The sequence below is a fragment of the Carcharodon carcharias genome, chromosome 9, assembly GCF_017639515.1.
Source record: "Carcharodon carcharias isolate sCarCar2 chromosome 9, sCarCar2.pri, whole genome shotgun sequence".
NCBI lineage: Eukaryota > Metazoa > Chordata > Chondrichthyes > Lamniformes > Lamnidae > Carcharodon > Carcharodon carcharias.
Window position 1 is genome coordinate 93,237,657 of NC_054475.1, and position 19,734 is coordinate 93,257,390.

The 19,734-nt window shown below is 44.2% G+C and overlaps 1 protein-coding gene across 3 annotated transcripts in view; it reads left to right on the forward strand.

Annotated features, from left to right (window-relative positions):
- Positions 1-19,734, forward strand: part of arhgap36 (Rho GTPase activating protein 36) — a 329,472-nt gene that overhangs the window by 303,758 nt on the left and 5,980 nt on the right. For all 3 annotated transcript variants that reach the window (XM_041196093.1, XM_041196092.1, XM_041196094.1), the window contains exons 10-11: positions 12,193-12,290; positions 12,825-13,066. In XM_041196093.1, coding sequence (XP_041052027.1) covers positions 12,193-12,290; positions 12,825-13,066 — 340 coding nt within the window. The remainder of the gene's footprint in view (positions 1-12,192; positions 12,291-12,824; positions 13,067-19,734) is intronic.

Here is a 19,734-nt window from a genome sequence, read left to right on the forward strand (position 1 = left end):
ATAACCTTTCACCTCCTTGCTTATCAAGGATTTATCTACCTCTGCCTTAAAAATATTCAAAGATTCTGCTTCCATCACATTTTGAGGAAGAGAGTTCCAAAGACTCACAACCCTCTGTAAGGAAAGAAATACTTCTCATCTCGGTCTTAAATGGGTGACGTTTTAAACAGTGATTGCTAGTTTAAGATTCTCCCGCGAAAGGAAACATCCATTCCAGACTCACTCTGTCAAGACCCCTTATGTTTCCATCAAGTCGCCTCTTACTCTTCTAAACTCCAGCGGATACAAGCCCAGTCTGTTCAACTTTCCTCATAAGAGAACCTGCCCATTCTAGGTATTGGTCGAGTAAACCTTTTTCTGAACTGCTCCCAATGCATTTACATCTTTCCTTAAATAAGGAGACCCATACTGAACGTAGTACTTGAGATGTGGTCTCACCAATGCCCCTGTATAACTAAAGCATAACTTCCTTTCTTTTGTATTCAATTCCTCTCGCAATTAACATTGACATTCTATTAGCTTTCCATATTACTTGTTGTACCTGCATAATAACCTTTTGCAATTCATGCACTAGTACACCTAGATCTCTCTGCATCTCAGAGCTCTGTAATCTCTCGCCATTTAGATAATATGCTTCATTTTTATTATTCCTGCCAAAATGGACAATTTGATATTTGCCCACATTATACTCCATTTGCCAGATCTTAACCCACACACATTACCCATCTATACCCCTTTGTGGCCTCCTTATGTCCTCTTCACAACTTACTTTCCACCTATCTTTGTGTCATCAGCAAATTTAACAACCATACCTTCAGTCCCTTCATCCAAATCATTTATATAAATTGTAAAAAGTTGATGTCCCATCACTGATCCCTGTGGCACACTACTTGTTACATCTTGCCAACCAGAAAATGACCCATTTATGGCCACTCTGTTTCCTGTTAGCTAGCCAATGTTTTATCCATGCCAATAAGTTATCATCTACACCATACACCATGAGCTATTATTTTCCGCAATAACCTTTGATGTGGCACCTGATCAAATTCCTTCTGGAAATCTAAGTACAGTACATCCACCGGTTCCCCTTTATCCATAGCACATGTTACTTCTTCAAAGAACTCCAACAAATAAGTTAAATATGATTTCCCTTTCACAAAACCATGTTGACTCTGCTTGATTAGCCTGATTTTTTTCAACTGCCCTGCTATAACATCTTTAATAATAGCTTCTAACATTTTTCCTATGATAAATGTTAAGCTAACTGGCCTAACATCTGTCATGATTGGCATTAATCTGGCATGGGGGCAGGGAGTGGATGGGGGAGTAATGCAAAGTGAGGGGTGAGGGCTAGGAATGAAGTCCCAGATAACTGAGGCAGGACTTTAAAGCTGCCCACCTTGGTACTGCACTGTCCTTGTGGTCACCTCCGATCTCTGTCCTGTGATGGTGGGCCCAAGTATCCCATACCCCCCCCAGAATGAAGATCGCCCCATCCAGGGGAGTTTGTCCTGAGGTGTGTGCTGGGAGCCGGGAAATTTCCCGAGTCATGCTACACGCCTCAGGAGAGAAAATCTGGACCACAACATTTATAAGGCAAATGCAATAACATTTTCAAGCCAGGGAATAATTTCAGTTGATCAAATGTCACATGATGAAGGCCTATGGGAATATATCCAACTAGACCTGGCACCCCTAAGGTGCTATGTTTTCTTTCAACAGGGTTCCTGAAGTGTCATTGTACCAGTGAAATCCTGTGCTCTTAAAAGGCTTTGAGCAAAAATGCCAGCCTGGAATATTATATTTGGTTCTTGCTGCAGCACGAAGCAGAGTCCATATTTGCAGCTATATATTACTGGAAGAAAAGGTGATCCAGTGTTGGACACCATAAGAAATACAATTTAGTGTACAACTGTGTTCTGTATGTAGAATAAATCTACCTTGTATATAATGTAGTATAACGTTGTGTTTTCAACATAACCTAGGAGAATTCAAACTGAAAAGATTGATTATTTATAACCTTAATATTCTATACCAGCTACCCCTTAGAGAGAAGTGTAAAGATCTTTTGTTTTTCTTTTGAATGAAGTTATTAGCCCTTTCATTTCATGGATTTCCTCCTTGTTTGATTATCGAATAACTGATAAAGCTTGGCCTTTTCTTGCCAGTAAAAATAATACAGCCAACAGTGCAAAAAATAAAGCTGAAAATTTGCAATTGTTGGAGTGAGTTGTCAAAAATGAAGAATTCAAAATTTAATAAAGGATGGGATGATTAAGTGAATTAAAGACATCCTCCTCTCTGATTCTGTCTGAAATTGGATGGAGAATAGAAGAAAATGTGGATGGTTACAACTACCACCACCTCGCCACCTGACCTCGATCTCCCCCTTTCACTACTATCAGGATCACACTGCCCTCCTCTTCCCTGCCCACCACACATAAATGGTAGGAGGTGGACCTCCTTCCCTGGTGGATTTATGTCCATCCATCCATCCATGTTACTGCCACTTCCTGTGGCTATGGGGAAGCTGATGTTAGGCCCCAGATAAAGGCAGTGATAGTCTGATGCACCCCAATGGAGAGGACCTCATTGTCCTCCCCTCCTCCATTCTGACCCCAACACCTGCACGCTGAATCTTCGGCTCTTGGTCAAGGCTTTCAGTGGGAATTGGATTCCATATGTGCATGAGTCATTAAAGGTGACAGCACAAATTGGGAGTATGGTTAATAAGCATACAGCATCCTAGGTTTTATTAATAGGGATATCGAGTACAAAAAAACAAGATGGTTATGTTGAATTTGCCTCGGCTAAGTATTCTGGACTCCACACTTCAAGAAGGATGTGAAGGCATTGGAAAGAGTGTGGAAAAGATTCACGAGAATGGTTCCAGGGATGAGGAAGTTATGAAGATAGTTGGAATGTTAGGACTAGAAGAGAAGGCTGAGAGGAGATTTGATAGAGGTGTTCAAAATCATGACGCACCTGGAAAGGATAGATAGGGAGAAAGTGTTCCCACTCGTGAAAGGATGAAGAATGATAGGGCACAGATTTAAATTAATTGACAAAAGAAGGAAAAGTGACATGAGGAAAAGCTTTCCCACACAGCAACTGGGTAAGGTCTGGAATACATTGTCTGGGAGTACATGGAAGCAGGTTCAATTTTATTTTTTAAAATTCATTCCTGGGATGTGGGCATCTCTGGCTAGGCCAGTATTTATTGCCCGTCCCTAGTTGCCTTTGAGAAGGTGGCATTCAAAAGGGAATGGGACTGTTGTCTAAAAAGGAAGAATGTGTAAGGTGACAGGGAGAAGGCAGAGGAATTGCACTCGGTGAATTGTTCATTTGCAGAGCCGGTGCGGATATGATGGGTGGAATTTTCCCTGCCCATTGGCAATGGGCATGTTTTGCAATGTGTGCGGACAATATGATGAGAAGGCCAAAAATCAGTTTCACTCCGTCATGAATTCAGTTTGCAGTCATCCGCTCTGCCCGTCAATGGCAGGCCTTGGTTCCCACTGTCAAACATTGGGAACTTCAGTGTAGTACATCTGCATATCATTATAAGCCCAGCTCGCCGGAATCATCCCCACCATGCTGAATCATCCGTCACACCAATGTGTTTCACAACTGAACATAAGCGACGTGCACCTGGTGAGCTGCACTTCACTCAGATCTTTGAGGTCTGTTTGCCTACCTTGCTTCGGGCAGCACTCACGGTCATCAGCGCCAGGCTTCACAGACAGCACTGCATCACTTTTAGGGGGGCTCATGTGCGGGTCTCTACCTACTAGACCAGCCGTAAAGTGGGGGTGGCTTTTCAATGACTGCAGGGCTATGGCTTGCTTACAGAAGAGAAACAAGTGGCCTCAGGCAAGGGAAGAGGCTGCAGGGCAAAGGCTGTACTGTGGAAGTGGGGGGAAGTATCCCAGGGTGTGTGTGGGGACACAAGTTGATCTGTGCAAGTGGTTTCAAGATGGTGAGGGATAAGGAGGCAGTCTTCAGAGGAGATGAGGCCAGATGGAGATGTGAGAGTACGTGTGTGAGAATGGGTGTTGATGTCCCTTGAACTGGCAGTGAGTGAGATGCCAGTGAATGTGTGATGGGCATGAGTGTGTGAGTTTAGAATGATGAGATGGTTGCCTTACTCTGGCTGCACAAATGAGATCATTCATCCTCTTTCTGCTTTGGATGGCCAACCTCTTCTGTGCAGCATTGGCACTGACCACCACTGCCATCTCCAACCTCCTGCGGCCAGAGGACATCATGGCGGGCCTCTGCGTCATCCAAAAGGTATTCCAGGGATGCATCACAGAATTGGGGGGGCTGCAGTCTCTTTGCCTTTCAGGGCCATGTCCTCTGTGAAGCAGTCCTGAGCTGCAAGCACTGAGAGGTGTGCATGCGGCTGCACTTTAAATATGGCACCTGGTATGAGGAAGTGCTGAGGTGATGCATGGCGAGCATATGAGACTCCACCCACCATTGAAATGGTGCATTCCCAGGAATGCATGATTAATGAGGCGGGATCAGGACGATATGTTGTGAAAAGCTGCCAATGCGGCTGGCAGATAAAATGTTCTTTTTCCCACCTGATACTGCACTTAGTGCAAATCTGGGCCGATTCCACCCGATGACCTCCTTCTGCCCTGTGACAATTCCATGATTCTGTGAATTCTGCCCATTTAAAGTTTCTCATCAGCACCATTCGAGATTTTTTTTTTGCACTGGTGAGCTTCCTTTGGGAACTGGGAAACCCACTGAGAGTCTGCTGTGTACCTCTCATGAACCCTGATGCAGTGGAATCAAACCTATGCTCTGCCACAACTCTTGGCCTTTATAGCAAACTCCCAGCTACTTGAAAATGTTAGTTTGGAATCTGCCCACTCTGATGAGATGAAAGACTTTTTCTGGTGCCGCAAGTGTGCACCCACTATTGCCGAGCATTTCTGACAAACAAAGAATTGGCAATTGGGTGAGAGCCTGGCTGAAATTGTATCCTGACAAAAGGCAGTACCTTCAGCAAAGGACAGAAGCAACATAGATTTTTTTTTTCCCAGGCCTATATATAGATGGTATGAAAGAAGTAGACTCTTGTGTTTGAAGAAGCATTGCAATACCCTGAGAGAAAAAGAAAAATCCTTAAAGTTCAAAGTTGATTTCTCATTTTCATTCATGTAAATGTTAGAATGTGTCAGTCATTGCCACATGATGCACTGTTGCCAAGGTTCAAATCTGCATTTATTTAGTAATTCCGGTTTTATCACAAACATTTACGTCTGTTGTTTTATTTCTATCTGTTGCTTCTGTTTTCAGATGGAAATGGAAAATTGTTCCTAACATCTGAAGGAGCAGGATAACTTCCTGTAACCCTTTCAAACCCTTTCAGCATATTAAAATACAAAAAAAGACATAAAAGCACTGAGTGTTAGCCTTGCTGATGACTTAGTGTACAAATGCTTTATATGTCAAGACACTGAAGGATACAGAACAGGAAAACTCAGAAGTGAGTCACAGAATCACAGAATTGTTATAGTGCAGAAGGTCATTAAGCTCATCATGTCTGCACCAGCTCTCTGAATGAGCAATTCAGTTAATGCCATTCTCCTGCCTCTTCCCATAACCCTGCACATTCTTCCTTTTCAGGAAACAGTCTCATTCCTTTTTGAATGCCTCAATCGAACCTGCCTCCACCACACTCTCAGGCAGCGCATTCCAGATATTAACCACTCACTGAGTTAAAAAATTATTTCTCATATTGCTTTTGCTTCTTTTACCAATTACTTTAAATCCACGTTCTCTTATTCTTGATCCTTTCATGAGTGAGAACCGTTTCTCCCTATCTACTCTATCCAGCTCTATCCGGACCCCTCATGATTTTTAAAAACTCTATCGAATTTCCTTTTAGCTTTCTCTCCTCCAAGGAAAACAGTCCCAACTTCTTCAATCTATCTCCATAACTGAAATTCCTCATCCCTGGAACCACACTTGTGAATATTTTCTGTACTCTCTCCAAAGCCTTCACATCCTTCCCAAAAAACAGCATTCAGATATGTATGTAATACTACCAGCTGAGGCCGCACTTGTTCCTTATACAAGTTCAACACAACCTCCTTGCTCTTGTGCTCTATGCCCCTATAAAGAAAGCCCAGGACACCGGGCTTTATTAACTGCTCTCTCAACCTGTCCTGCCACCTTCAATGACTTACACATATACACCCAGGTCCCTCTGCTCCTGCACCTGCTTTAGAATTTTACCTCCTATTTTATTCTGTCTCCCCATATTCTTCCTACCAAAATGAATTACTTAACATTTTTCTGCATTGAACTTCATCTGCCACCTGGCCACCCATTCTACCAACTTGTCTGTGTCCTTTGGGAGTTCTACACTATCCTCCTCATAGTTCACAATGCTACCAAGTTTTGTATCATCTACAATCTTCTAGGTTATTAATATATATCAGGAAAAGCAGGGGTTCCAACACTGATCCCTGGGGAACTCCAGTACAAACCATCCTCCAGTCCGAAAAGCATCTATTAACCATTACTTTCTGTTTCCTGTCACTCAGCCAATTTCATAAGCATGTTACTATTGTCCCTTTTATTCCATGAGCTATAACTTTGCTCACAAGTCTGTTGTGCAGCATTTTATCAAATCCTGGTCGATGGAGGAAAGACTGCAATTCTCAGTCTCAAGTGGCTCTGTTCCTGATTGCTATCCAGTGACATCACATCACAGAATCACAGTGCAGAAGAGGCCCTTCGGCCCATTGAGTCTGCACCGACACGTGAGAAACACCTGACCTACCTACCTAATCCTATTTACCAGCACTTGGCTCATGGCCTTGAATGTTATGACGGGCCAAGTGCTCATCCAGGTACTTTTTAAAGGATGTGAGGCAACACACCTCCACCACCCTCCCAGGCAGTGCATTCCAGACCGTCACCACCCTCTGGGTAAAAAGGTTTTTCCTCACATCCCCCCCTAAACCTCTTGCCCCTCACCTTGAACTTTTGCCCGCTTGTGACTGACCCTTCAACTAAGGGGAACAGCTGCTCCCTATCCACCCTGCCCATGCCCCTCATAATCTTGTACACCTCGATCAGGTCACCCCTGAGTCTTCTCTGCTTCAACGAAAACAACCCAAGTCTATCCAACCTCTCTTCATAATTTAAATGTTTCATCCCAGGCAACATCCTGGTGAATCTCCTCTGCACCCCCTTCAGTGCAATCACATCCTTCCTATAATGTGGCAACCAGAACTGCACACAGTATTCCAGCTGTGGCCTCACCAAGGTTCTATACAACTCCAACATGACCTCCCTACTTTTGTAATCTATGCCTCGATTGATAAAGGCAAGTGTCCCATATGCCTTTTTTACCACCCCACCAACATGCCCCTCTGCCTTCAGAGATCTATGGACACACACATCAAGGTCCCTTTGTTCCTCAGAACTTCCTAATCTCATGCCATTCATTAAATACTTCCTTGTCAAATTACTCCTTCCAAAGTGTATCACCTCACACTTTTCAGGGTTACATTCCACCTGCCACTTATCTGCCCATTTGACCATCCTGTCTATATCTTCCTGTAGCTCAAGACACTCAACCTCACTATTAACCACCCGGCCAACCTTTGTGTCATCCGCAAACTTACTAATCTTACCCCCACATAGTCATCTATGTCGTTTATATAAATGACAAATAACAGGGGACAGAGCACAGATCCCTGTGGTATGCCACTGGACACTGGCTTCCAGTCACTAAAGCATCCTTCTGTCATCACCCTCTGCCTCCTACAACTAAGCCAATTTTGAATCCATCTTATCAAATTACCCTGTATCCCATGTGCATTTGCCTTCTATATAAGTCTCCCATGTGGGACCTTATCAAAGGCTTTGCTGAAATCCACATAAACTACATCAACTACATTAACCTCATCTACACACCTAGTCACTTTCTCAAAAAATTCAATCAAATTTGTTAGGCATGACCTTCCTCTGACAAAGCCATGCTGACTATCCCTGATCAAACCTTACCTCTCCAAGTGGAGATAGATACTCTCCTTCAGAAATTTCTCCAATAGTTTCTCTACCAATGACGTGAGACTCACTGGCCTGTAGTTCCCTGGCTTATCTCTACAACCCTCCTTAAATAGTGGAACCACATTAGCTGTTCTCCAGTCCTCTGGCACCTCCCCATGGCCTGAGAGGAATTAAAAATTTGGGTCAGAGCCCCTGCAATCTCTTCCCTTGCCTCCCTCAGCAGTCTGGGACACAAATCAACTGGACCTGGCGATTTGTCCGCTTTTAAGCCTGCCAACACCTCCAATACCTTGTCACTCCCTATATCAATTTGCTTAAGAACCTCGCAGTCTCCCCGTGTTCGATACCTTCACCCTCATTCTCTTGGGTGAAGATGGATGTGAAGTATTCATTCAACACTCTAGCAATGTCCTCTGGATCCACCCATAGATTGCTCCCTTGGTCCCTTATGGGCCCTACTCTTTCCCTGGTTATCCTCTTCCCATTGATATACTTATAGAATATCTTGGGATTTTCCCTACTTTTACCAGCCAGAGCTTTCTCATATCCCCTCTTAGCTCTCCTATTTGCTTTCTTAAGCTCCACCCTGCACTTTCTGTACTCCACTAATGCCTCTGCTGATTTGCTTCCTGTCTACCTGCTAAAAGCCTCTCTTTTCCTTCTCATCGTAACCTGAATATTTCTGGTCATCCATGGTTCTCTGGGCTTGTTACTCCTTCCTATCACCCTAGAGGGAACATGTTGAGCCTGTACCCTCCCCATTTCCTTTTTGAAACCCCCCCCCCCCCCCCCCCCCCCCCCCCCCCCCCACCCGGCCCCCGCCACTGTTCCTCTGTAGATTTCCCCATAAGTAACTGTTCCCAGTCTACCTTGGCCAGATCCTGCCTTATTTTACTAAAATCCACTCTCCCCCAATCCAAAACATTTTCAGTACAAGTACAGGTCATTTTCACCCACTTGAACAACACAGCCACATTTCCCTACAGCATCCTATTATTACACCAGTATCATGTTTTCATTTTACTACAGCAACAACTTGCATTTATATAGTAAGCTTAACTTTGAAAAACATCCCAAGGTGTTTCACAGTGCCAATCAGACACAAATATATGGCGCAACAAAGAAGTAGATGTTAAAGAAGTGACCAAAAGCTTAGTCAAAGTCAGGGGTTTTACGAAGGGACTTAAAAGAGGAGAGTGGTTTTGAGAAGCAGAGAGGTATAGGAGTATAGCACCTGGATGACTTAAGCACATTTATCAATGATGTAGGGTGAGATCTAAAAAAGGCTAGAGCCAAAGCAATGGAGAGCTTTGGTGATTGCAGGGCTAAAGAAGAAAGAAAGTTAGAGATAGGGAGGAGCAGACCATTAAGGGATTTAAGCATGAAGGTAAGAATTAACATAGAAGTGTTGCTGGTTGGGGAGCCAACGTAGGTCAGTCATGGAAATGGGTGATTTGTGAGCAAGATTTGGTGTAGAATAGCATATGAACAACAGAGGTTTGGATAAGCTGACCTTTACAAAGGGTGGAGAATGGGATGCCACTCAGGAGATAATCAAAATGATCAAGTGTGGAGATGGCAAAGACATGGATGTGGGTTTCAACAGCAAATGTTCTGAGGTAGGGATGAAGGTGGACAATGTTATGAAAATGAAAGTAGGCAGTCTTTGTGATGGTGAGCACATTAGGTAAGAAGCTTTCAATAGGTGCATTTGAAACTTGTGCTGTTCAAGAAATGAAGTCCAGGTATGTTAACTCCAAAGGTTTATTTAAATCGGCTGACTGGCTTCTCACCTGTTCAGGCCAAGAAGAGACACAAAATTACGGGGCCTGGAGGCTGCCTGTTGACAGGGTCTAAGCAGTGGGATTGATTATTGGACCATCCGTGGGGATTCCTGAAATTAGAAGGGAGGAGCCGGATTGCAGCAGAAATCCGACTGAGATTGTTCTCCATCACCAGAACCATCTAATTTCACCTCCGTAACATCACCCGTTTCTGCCCCACCCTGATGCTTCTGTTGCTGAAAATCTCATTAAAATTTCCTCCGACTAAATATTAAGAAGACTGAAGCCATTGCCTTCAGTCCCCACCACAACTCCATTCCCTGGCCACTGACATGATTTCTCTTCCTGGCAGCTGTTTGAGGCTGAACCAGACTTCACGACATTTGTGTGATATTTGACTCCAAGTTGAGTTTCAGGCACATTTCCACACCATTATTAAGACTACCTACTTCCACCTCAGTAACATGGTACAACTCCGTCCCTACCTTCGATCACCTGCTGCTGAAATCATCATCTATGTCTTTGTTACTTCTGGACTTAACTATTCCAATGCTCTTCTGACCAGCCTCCGAATTATTCACAAATTTTGTTTAATAACATTCCTGCAAATTTCCTTGGTACAATTTAGGGCACTAAAGGTGCTAAATGAATGCAATTTGTTGTTGCTGTTGGGAGCCTCCAAACAACAAATGATTTTTTTTTAAAGTAAAGTCTTACCTTTTTTGATCTTTTCTGGCCCTGATCCACTTCCTCACTGGTTTGGGCTGGCAGGAAACTCATGGACATTTCCTGCTCAGGTCAGTTTACTCAGGTCCTGAGGAGTTACATGACTTTGACAGTTGCTTCATCTGGTATTTTCCTTAAAAAACATCCTTGATGGCTCATATGTCATTGGAAGTTAGCTGTTTGGGAATTGAATCTTACTTCAAATCAAAATAAATACAAATTAAACCTCAAACCTTTGCAAGCTAAATAGATAAAAAATACTAAAGATGTTAAACTGATCAAAATATACTATTTGGGGCAATTTTAGATTTGAATTTTGCAAAATGTTTACAAAGTGATTATATTTTAAGAAAATGAATAAATTTATTTTTGATTTTATGTAATGCAGAGAAAGGAGGGAGTCAGTTGAGGTACTTACATGGACAGATTAAGGGACACTTAAGTCCATATCCTGCTGCCATTGGTATTCAACCAGCTGTGGGTAGGGGACTTGCTTCTGGGGAGGCTGCGCAGCAAACCCTGTTGGATTTTCCAGCAGCCTACGTTGGGGTGGGGGGGCATGGTCCTTCTTCAGTGGCATTTTGTGCACGATGCGGAACATGGCATTGAGAGAGGGAGCCTCTAAGGAATCTACACCTTGCCCTTGCTTCCAACCCCTCTCCCCTCATTGCTGACATGTCCCTCATGGCAACACCCATCCCACCCACACTCACCTCCATCTAGGGATCCATGGCCAATCCCTCCTGCGGGCCCCACTGTTCTATCGGCAGTGGCCATCACTTCTGCTAGCGCTGCTGGTACTACAAAGCTGCCAACCTCTGACTAGCCAGCAGCTCTCGGAGGTGGAATTTTTGCCCTATTGGGATTTAATTGGATGGGGGGCCTGACACTGCCCAGGTAAGTGCCGGATTAAAACTAAATAACATTCGAGAAAAGTGATGCGGGTTTCCTACTGGTTCTTTAACCCACTTTGTCCACATTAAATACTGGCCAATGTGTACTTCTGGGTGGGGAGCTAGCATATCTATTTTGAACAAATCTGACCTTAACCCTTGATTTGATTCCCACTTGTTACTTATATCCATGTATGAAGGGGAGGTGGTGGCGTAGTGGTGTTGCCACTGGATTGGTAACCCAGAGACCCAGGTTATGCTCTAGGCCCCTGGGTTCAAATCTCACCATTCAATACATGTCTGGAATTCAAAGTCTAATGATGACCATGAAATTCATTGTCAATTGCTGTAAAAACCCATGTGGTTCACCAATGTCCTTCAGGGAAGGAAATCTGCTGTCCTACATGTGACTCCAGACCCATGGTAATGTGGTTGACTCTTAAAGAAAATACCCTCTGGCTAAGGATTAGGGATGGGCAATAAATGCTGGCTTAGCCAGTGATGCCCACATCCAGTGAATAAAAAAGTTTGTCCTATATATCAATCAATTGACCCCCACAATTAAACTGCAGCTTGTAAATCCATCCCAGTGCCCATTATTTAATATATATATTGTTGAACTGCTTAATTAGATCCCAGCCTGTAATTTGCTCCCTGGTATCCATTGTTCTCCGTGTACTCATAAATAGAAGCATTAGAATTATTTTTTTATAACACTCATTGTTATGAATGATTACTCTTTCAAGGTTGCTCCAGAGTTTCAGCATGAAGTGTTAATGAGTTTGATGCAGACGGACAATGATGTTGTTCACTATCTCCTACGCAGAAAGCTTAAAAACCAATCGTAAGTAATGCTGAACAGAGTGAAAGGATCAATGTTTTATTTTAGATAACCGGAAAGCAGAGAAAGCTGTTTGGTCAAGGGCGTGGTTATTAATGTATTGTGTCAAAGATTGGCAGTAGTTGAATTCATACCTATAATTATCTTTCCAGTCTCCTTAGGCTGGAATTGTGTCCAATTGTCAAATTTTGTTAGGTAGCTTTTCATTTCTGAATGCTCAATGGCCATCAGTTATCTAAATACATGTACCCACAAATAGCCCTTGTTTTAGTGATTAAATCTTTAAATACATTTTGATTCTGTCCTGAATCCTTTGAAATTAGACAAATATGCTGTCACAAATATTACAGAGATCACAGCACATTGTTATGTAAAGAAAACTAGGTATTGTGCTGCTGATAGGAGGGGGGATCTTTAAATGGAGAGCTTTTGAAACAAATTGATTAGAAACTAGATACATATGATTTCAGTCAGAGGTGGGGTGGCCAGGCATGATCTCTTTCTCAAATAATCCGATGTTCCTTAATTTTTGTACAGGGGTTCAGATGAAGAAAATGAAGCATTTGTGATGCCAGCGCATCATTGTTCAAAGTCTACATGTGACTCCTGCAGCTCCATAAGTAGTGATCACACATCAACGAGCATTTCACCCAGATTTTGTGAAAATCTACCTGTGAAAGATAAGAGCATTTGCTCAGGTTCAGAGTTATTTAAAGTATCAGAAGGACTGGCATTCTTTGGGCAGCATGGAATGACCTTTTCCGCCCAATCTCTAAAAGGTAAGGAAACTGGTTCATTGTTTGAGTTGTAATGAAAATGATTCATAAATTAGTTTAAAACAGTGGAAAAAGATTTTTGCTATGTGGGGCTTCTCTCCACTTCTGCAGGAAGTAAGAGAGTTATCATTAAAGTTGTGGGGCGGGGGCTGGGTTGGGGGGTGGTGGGGTGGTGGTGTAGATGGAGGTGGTGAGAGGATTAAAAGGACCCCAGAGAATTTTTCAACATGTTTACAAAAAGCCCTGCATGAGCAATTGGCAGTTTTGCTGCTGTTAGCTTGTCAATAAAGAGGGAGAGGTGGCCGCGACTAGATCCCTTTCCTCTGGTGGCCAAAATGTATAAGTACACTTCTGTGGGTATACTGGTCACACTTTGTGGAGGTCTAGTGGTGTACTTGTAGCGTCTCTATCTCTGGGCCTAAAGCTTTGGGTTCTAGTTCCACTTCAGGACTTCATAGCCATGGCAGATGTGTTCATAATGTGGCCAAACTGCTTGATTATCAGCCTGTAAACCCTTCCAAATGCCTGATGGCAGCCAGTAAGAGCGGCGGAGTTTCCTGGTCAGCCATACTGCAGAAATCAGTAGCAAACCACTGCAATACTTTGCCAAGCCTGGACCAATTTAATGGTAGTCCATGACTGCCAACACCCTCTAAGGGCCTGAAGGTTGAGCTTTGGTGAGTATGTAGAGAAATTGCTGCCCCACACATCCTGAGGATCATTTTTTCAGCCTTTTTCCATTGCCCTAAGCACCTTAATTTTCCACAATCTCTTGTGCCACCTATTACAATCCTTTCCCAAGATCCTCATCTGCTCCCTCTGCTCACGACCCCATACACTATTGCTCTCTCTCACTGCTCCCAACTCCAAGCACTAATCCCTTTTCCCCAATCCCTCTTATAGTGTTTAGTTGATTCTTTCCTTCACTGAGTATCCATATCTTCCATATCTTCCTTCCCACTGCAGCACCCTAGCACTTCTATTACTCTCTCACATTCCACATCACTCCAATTCCAGTCCTACTACACCCTAGTTCCCCTCTTCCAAGTGCAATCACAGTTCACTACCCCAGTTCTCATAGATTCATGGACCCAGCCCAATAACCTATTCCTTCATTCCCAATCCAAATGTTCCCAGGACGCTCAACATCTGAGAATTAATACCTCAGCATCACTCTTCTAATGCTCCCACAACCTGGAGCTATCAATCGACCACTGTCATACCCTTTCATGTTGCTTCCAGATTTTGAAACCCTCTCGCAATAGTCCCATAACCTAACATCACTATTCCACTATTCTCCCATCTCAGAACAAGTACTATTTATACACAAACTGCACCCACTACTCCCACTGCTTACATATCCCATGACCTCTCCTCCACCCCAAACCATTGTTGTGATAAGAAGCACCGTTGCCACGTCTAACCATCTCTTTCCATTTTCCCCCACTACTCCCAAATAACAGGAACCCTCTTCTTTCCTTCCCTAAAAGTGTTGAGGTCCAATTCACAAGTCAGTGACTTTCAGGATCAGAGGGAGACGAGGATATTACACTGAAAGTGGGAAAAAAAAGAGTAGCCTTCTGTTTTTAATGGACAGTTGCCAAATTCCAATATACAGTCTTGATTCAGTAAACACTTCACATATTTCCATGGCAATCCATCAGCATTTGATCGGTAAGTCTGTGATGCTAAAACTTTGTATCTCTCCATTGTAGACAGTCAGCAACATAAACATAGGGTGGAATTTAATGGTGAATCTGGAGGCAGGAGGCTGGTGGGTGGGGAACCTGTCACCTTCCTGCCTCTGCTCTGATTAAATCAAGGGTGGGAAAGCTTGTGAATGGCCTTCCCACCCTAATGCCAACTGAGGCATTAAATGCCCATTGTATTCAATCAGTGGCTGATGGGGACTCGCCATGCAGGAAGCCCCAAAAGCAAACCCCGTCGTATTGTTTATCTAAATTAATGAAGTATTTGTTACATAGTTGTACTCCTTCTTCTTGCTGAGCATCTGGATCTCTCCTTCCAACTTTCTTGTATTCATTCATGGAATGTGGATGTTACTGCCTAGGCCAGCTTTTATTGCCCTTGTTCAGAGGGCATTTAAAAGTCAACCACATTGCTGTAGGTCTGGGTTCACATGTAGGCCAGACCAGGTAAGGATAGCAGATTTCCTTCCCTAAAGGGCACTAGTGAACCAGATGGGTTTTTACAACAATCATTTCATGGTCTTCATTAGGCTTTTATTGAATTCAAATTTCATCATCTGCTGTGGCTTGTTTTGAACCTGGGTTCCTCAGATTACTGGCCCAGTGAAAATGCCACTATGCCATCATCTCCCTTATTTGTCACAGGTGATTGTTTAAATAACAACCACAGCATCAAAGAGCCCCTCTTCTGTGTTGCTGCTAGGTAGATGGAAAGATGGCAGACTGGGCATTGCAGCTCCACAAGGCATTATTATTGGTTCCACCAGCTAAGGGGGTCATGTCACATGACTCCCACCTCCCTACTTTGGCTTTGACAAAGCATGTGTATCTCTTTGTCTGGGTCCTTTGTCCTAGCAGACAAATTGGCACTGGTTAGCCAAGCCTGGTTTATGAAATGTAGATGGCCTCTGTATAGTTCCCTTGAGTGCAGCCCAGAGGGGATTGTAAGAGTCTCTTTAGAGAAAACCATATGCAAACATCTTTGATACTGCCAAACAGCCCCTTTTGTTCAGGGCCACACTGAAGCATAGCTTCAGCTATTTTTAAAGGTCATAGTCCAGTTTATAAAATTTTAGAAATTAGCCATGAGGATATATATTTCATAAAAATATTGAGTGTGAGATCTTAGCCTCCTGACAGTCCTTGTGGCCTCAGAGAAAAAAATGAATTCTATTTCATTTTTTTTGGTGTGGCCTTATGAAAGAAGAATAGGAAGTAAAAGAGTTTACCAGCATTCTGTCATTCACACTGGCACATCTAGCACACACAGCTAGCAGAGGCAATGGCCATTCCCTGCTGCATTTTCCTTTTCTTTTGAGGTTTAAACCTGGGCTAATGCATCAGCAAGGACATTGTCCGGGCCCTGGGATGTGGAAGATTTAGGTGACTTGGGAAGATTTGAATCTGTTCTCATGGGGAAGCCTATTTGGGGCTAGAGTTCTGAATTTTCCTCTCTTAGGGATCAGGCATAAGCAAGGCCATTGGTTTCAGAACTCTGCCAGTTCAACTCCTGATTAAGTGTTCTAAAAAGGGTCTGGGGGTTTTACAGGGTGGTTAGCACTCAGGGGGCGAATGATGGTCAAGCTGCCGTGGGTTATCTGCAGGGGAATGCTGGGGACCTCACTCGGTGTGTCCCAAGTCTTTTGATCATAGGACTGAGCTGCTCTTGTCCAGCTTAGCATCCCCCTATCCACCTTGGTAACCTGTGGGCTCAGCGGTTCAAACCCAGGAACTGTGGTTAGGCTGATTGTCAGCAGATTGGGGTGTTTTAAAGGGACTTTGGCCTCTTTAGGGGATTCCAATTCAGTGTTTGGCTCAGGCGCGAGTACAACTGGAGTGTCCCAGCTTCTGTTGCTCGGGCCAGCCTTTCTGGGCCCAGATGATAGGGAGATGGCCTTCAGGAAAGGGCTACAATGTGCTGTAGCCTGGTGGGTTGTCAGGGATCATTTTCACTGCAGGAGGAAACCGTGTCAGGTCACCTCATGATTCTGCATTAAGGTTGGTGAGTATGGGGACCAATCTGGCTGGGGTCCCTCCCTTGATCAGTGGGGTGGTAGGCTCTGTGCCTTTTGGGACACCACTGCCCTCTGGTGGATGGTCAGCTCTCGCTGTACCTCCTGGTGGCTTTTCAACTAATGGGGGAGGCAGTAGCTTAGTGATATTGTCGCCGGGCTGGTAGTCCAAAAACACAGAGTGATGCTTTGGGACAGGATCTGAATCCCACCATGGCAGGTGGTGAAATCTGAATTCAATAAAAATCAGGAAGTAAAAGTCTAATGATGACCATGAAACCATTGTCCATTGTTGATTGTTGTAAAAAGAAAGAAATCTGCTGTCCTTATCAGGTCTGGCCTACATGCGACTCCAGACCCACAGAAATGTGGTTACTCGTAAATGCCCTCTGAAATGACCTAGCAAGCCACTTAGTCGTTTCAAACCACTAAAAAGTCTAATAGGAATGGAACTGGAAACGACAACGGCAAACTCAGCCCTGTCGACCCTAAAAAGTTGTCCTTACTAACATCTGAGGTCTGGTGCCAAAATTGGGAGAACTGTCTCACAGACTAGTCAAGAAGCAGCCTGACATAGTCATCCTACGAAATCATATTTTACAGATAATGTCCCAGACATCGCCATCACCATCCCTGGGTATGTCCTGTTCCACCGACAATTGGGAGGAATTTGCCCTGGGGATCCTCAACTTCAACTCCGGACCCCATGAAGGCTCATGGCATCAGGTCAAACATGGGCAAGAAAACCTTCTGCTGATGACGTTCCACCCCCCTCCCCATCCCCACCATCCCACTCCCCTCCCCCGCCCAATCCCCTCAGGTGACGAATCAGTGCTCCTCCATGCTGAACATGACTTGGAGGAAGCGCTGAGGATGGCAAAGGCACAGAATGTACTCTGGATGGGGGACTTCAATGTACATCACCAAGAGCAGCTCGGAAGCACCACTACAGACCAAGCTGACCGAGTCCTAAAGGACATAGCTGGTAGACTGCGCCTGCAACAGGACATAGCTGCTAGACTGGGCCTGCAGCAGGTGGTGAGGGAACTAACAAGAGGCAAAAACATACTTGACCTCATCCTCACCAATCCGCCTGCCACAGATGCAGCTGTCCATGACAGTATCATTAGGAGTGACCACCGCACAGTCCTTGAGGACATGAAGTCCCGTCTTCACATTGAGGATACCTGCCATCATGTTGTGTGACACTACCATCGCGCTAAATGGATAGGTTTCAAACAGATCTAGCAACTCAAGACTGGGCATCCATGAGGTGCTGTGGGCCATCATCAGCAGCAGAATTTTAATCAACCACAATCTGTAACTGCATGACCCAGCATATCCCCCACTTTAATTAGGTACTTGTTTAACCAGCACAGACTCAATGGGCCGAATGGCCTTTTTCTGTGCTGTAGACTTCTATGACTATGACTCTATGACTCTACCATTACCACGAAGCTACTGGATCAACCCTGGTTCAATGAAGAGTGTAGGTGGGAATGCCTGGAACAGCACCAGGCATACCTAAAAATGAGATGTCAACCTGATGAAGCTATAACACAGGACTACTTGCATGCCAAACAGCATAGGCAGCAAGTGATAAACAGAGCTAAGCGGTCCCACACCAAATGGATCAAATCTAAGCTCTGCAGTCCTGCTACATCCAGTTATGAATGGTGGCGGACAATTAAACAACTCAATGGAGGAAGGGGCTCCACAAATATCCCATCCTCATTGATGGGGGAGCCCAGCACAGCAGTGCAAAAAATAAGGCTAAAGCATTTGCAACAACCTTCAGCCAAAAGCGCCGAGTGGAAGATCTATCTTGGCTTCCTCCGGAGGCACCAGCATCACAGATGCCAGTCTTCAACCAATTTGATTCACTCCATGTGATATCAAGAAATGGCTGAAGGCACTGGATACTGCAAAGGCTATGGGCCCTGACAATATTCTGGCAATAGTACTGAAGACTTGTGCTCCAGAGCTTGCCGCACCCCTAGCCAAGCAGCTCCAGTACAGCTGGCACCTACCCGACTATGTGGAAAATTGCCCAAATATGTTCAAAAAGCAGACAAATCCAACCCAGCCGATTACCACCCCATTAGTCTACTCTCCATAATCAGGTAAGTGGTGGAAAGGGGTCATCAAATATATATATTTTATAAAAAAAAGAGTGTGAAGTCTTAGACCCCTGATAATGTAAAACAGTCATGTTTAGTGTTGTGGTGTTTGACTGGTGCTACCTGATTTTTTCCACTCATTTCTATCAGACATTTCTGAGGGTAGTCATCAGTCCTACAAAGAATGTGACTCCTCTCCCTCAGTCCTTGTAATAGGGCACAAAACAGAAAATGCTGGAAAAACTCAGCAGGCCGAGCAGCATCTGTGGAGAGAGAAACATAGTTAACGTTTCGAGTCCAGATGACCCTTCTTCAGAGATCATTCAGACTCGAAACGTTAACTCTATTTCTCTCTCCACAGATGCTGGTAGACTGCTGAGATTATCCAGTATTTTCTGTTTTTGTTTCAAGATTTCCAGCGTCCGCAGTATTTTGCTTTTACCTTGTAATAGGGTGTCCAGTAGCTGCAATCTCTCATTCTATAATGCCTAATTCCATTGCAACTTTGCTCACATGTATTGATCTTCCCACTGCTACTTCAGCTGTTTTAATGGGCTAGATTTTTCTGCGGGTTCAGGAAAACCTGACCTACTGACATGCACATCTGTCTTTGCCTGCAATTGTTGTCTTTGTACACTCTTACAGTGCATTTTGCAAACTGCAGTTGAGTCTGTGAGGAGTGCAGGTGCTGAGATGGGCTGATTGGAAGGCCTGCCTCAGGTGTCCAACACAGCAGCCCAGCCTCAACACCATTTAAAGGCCTCCTCAGTCTCAGTCCTCAATTCTCACCCACCCCTATGCCACCCAATGTCCCCTCACATCGCCCAAGC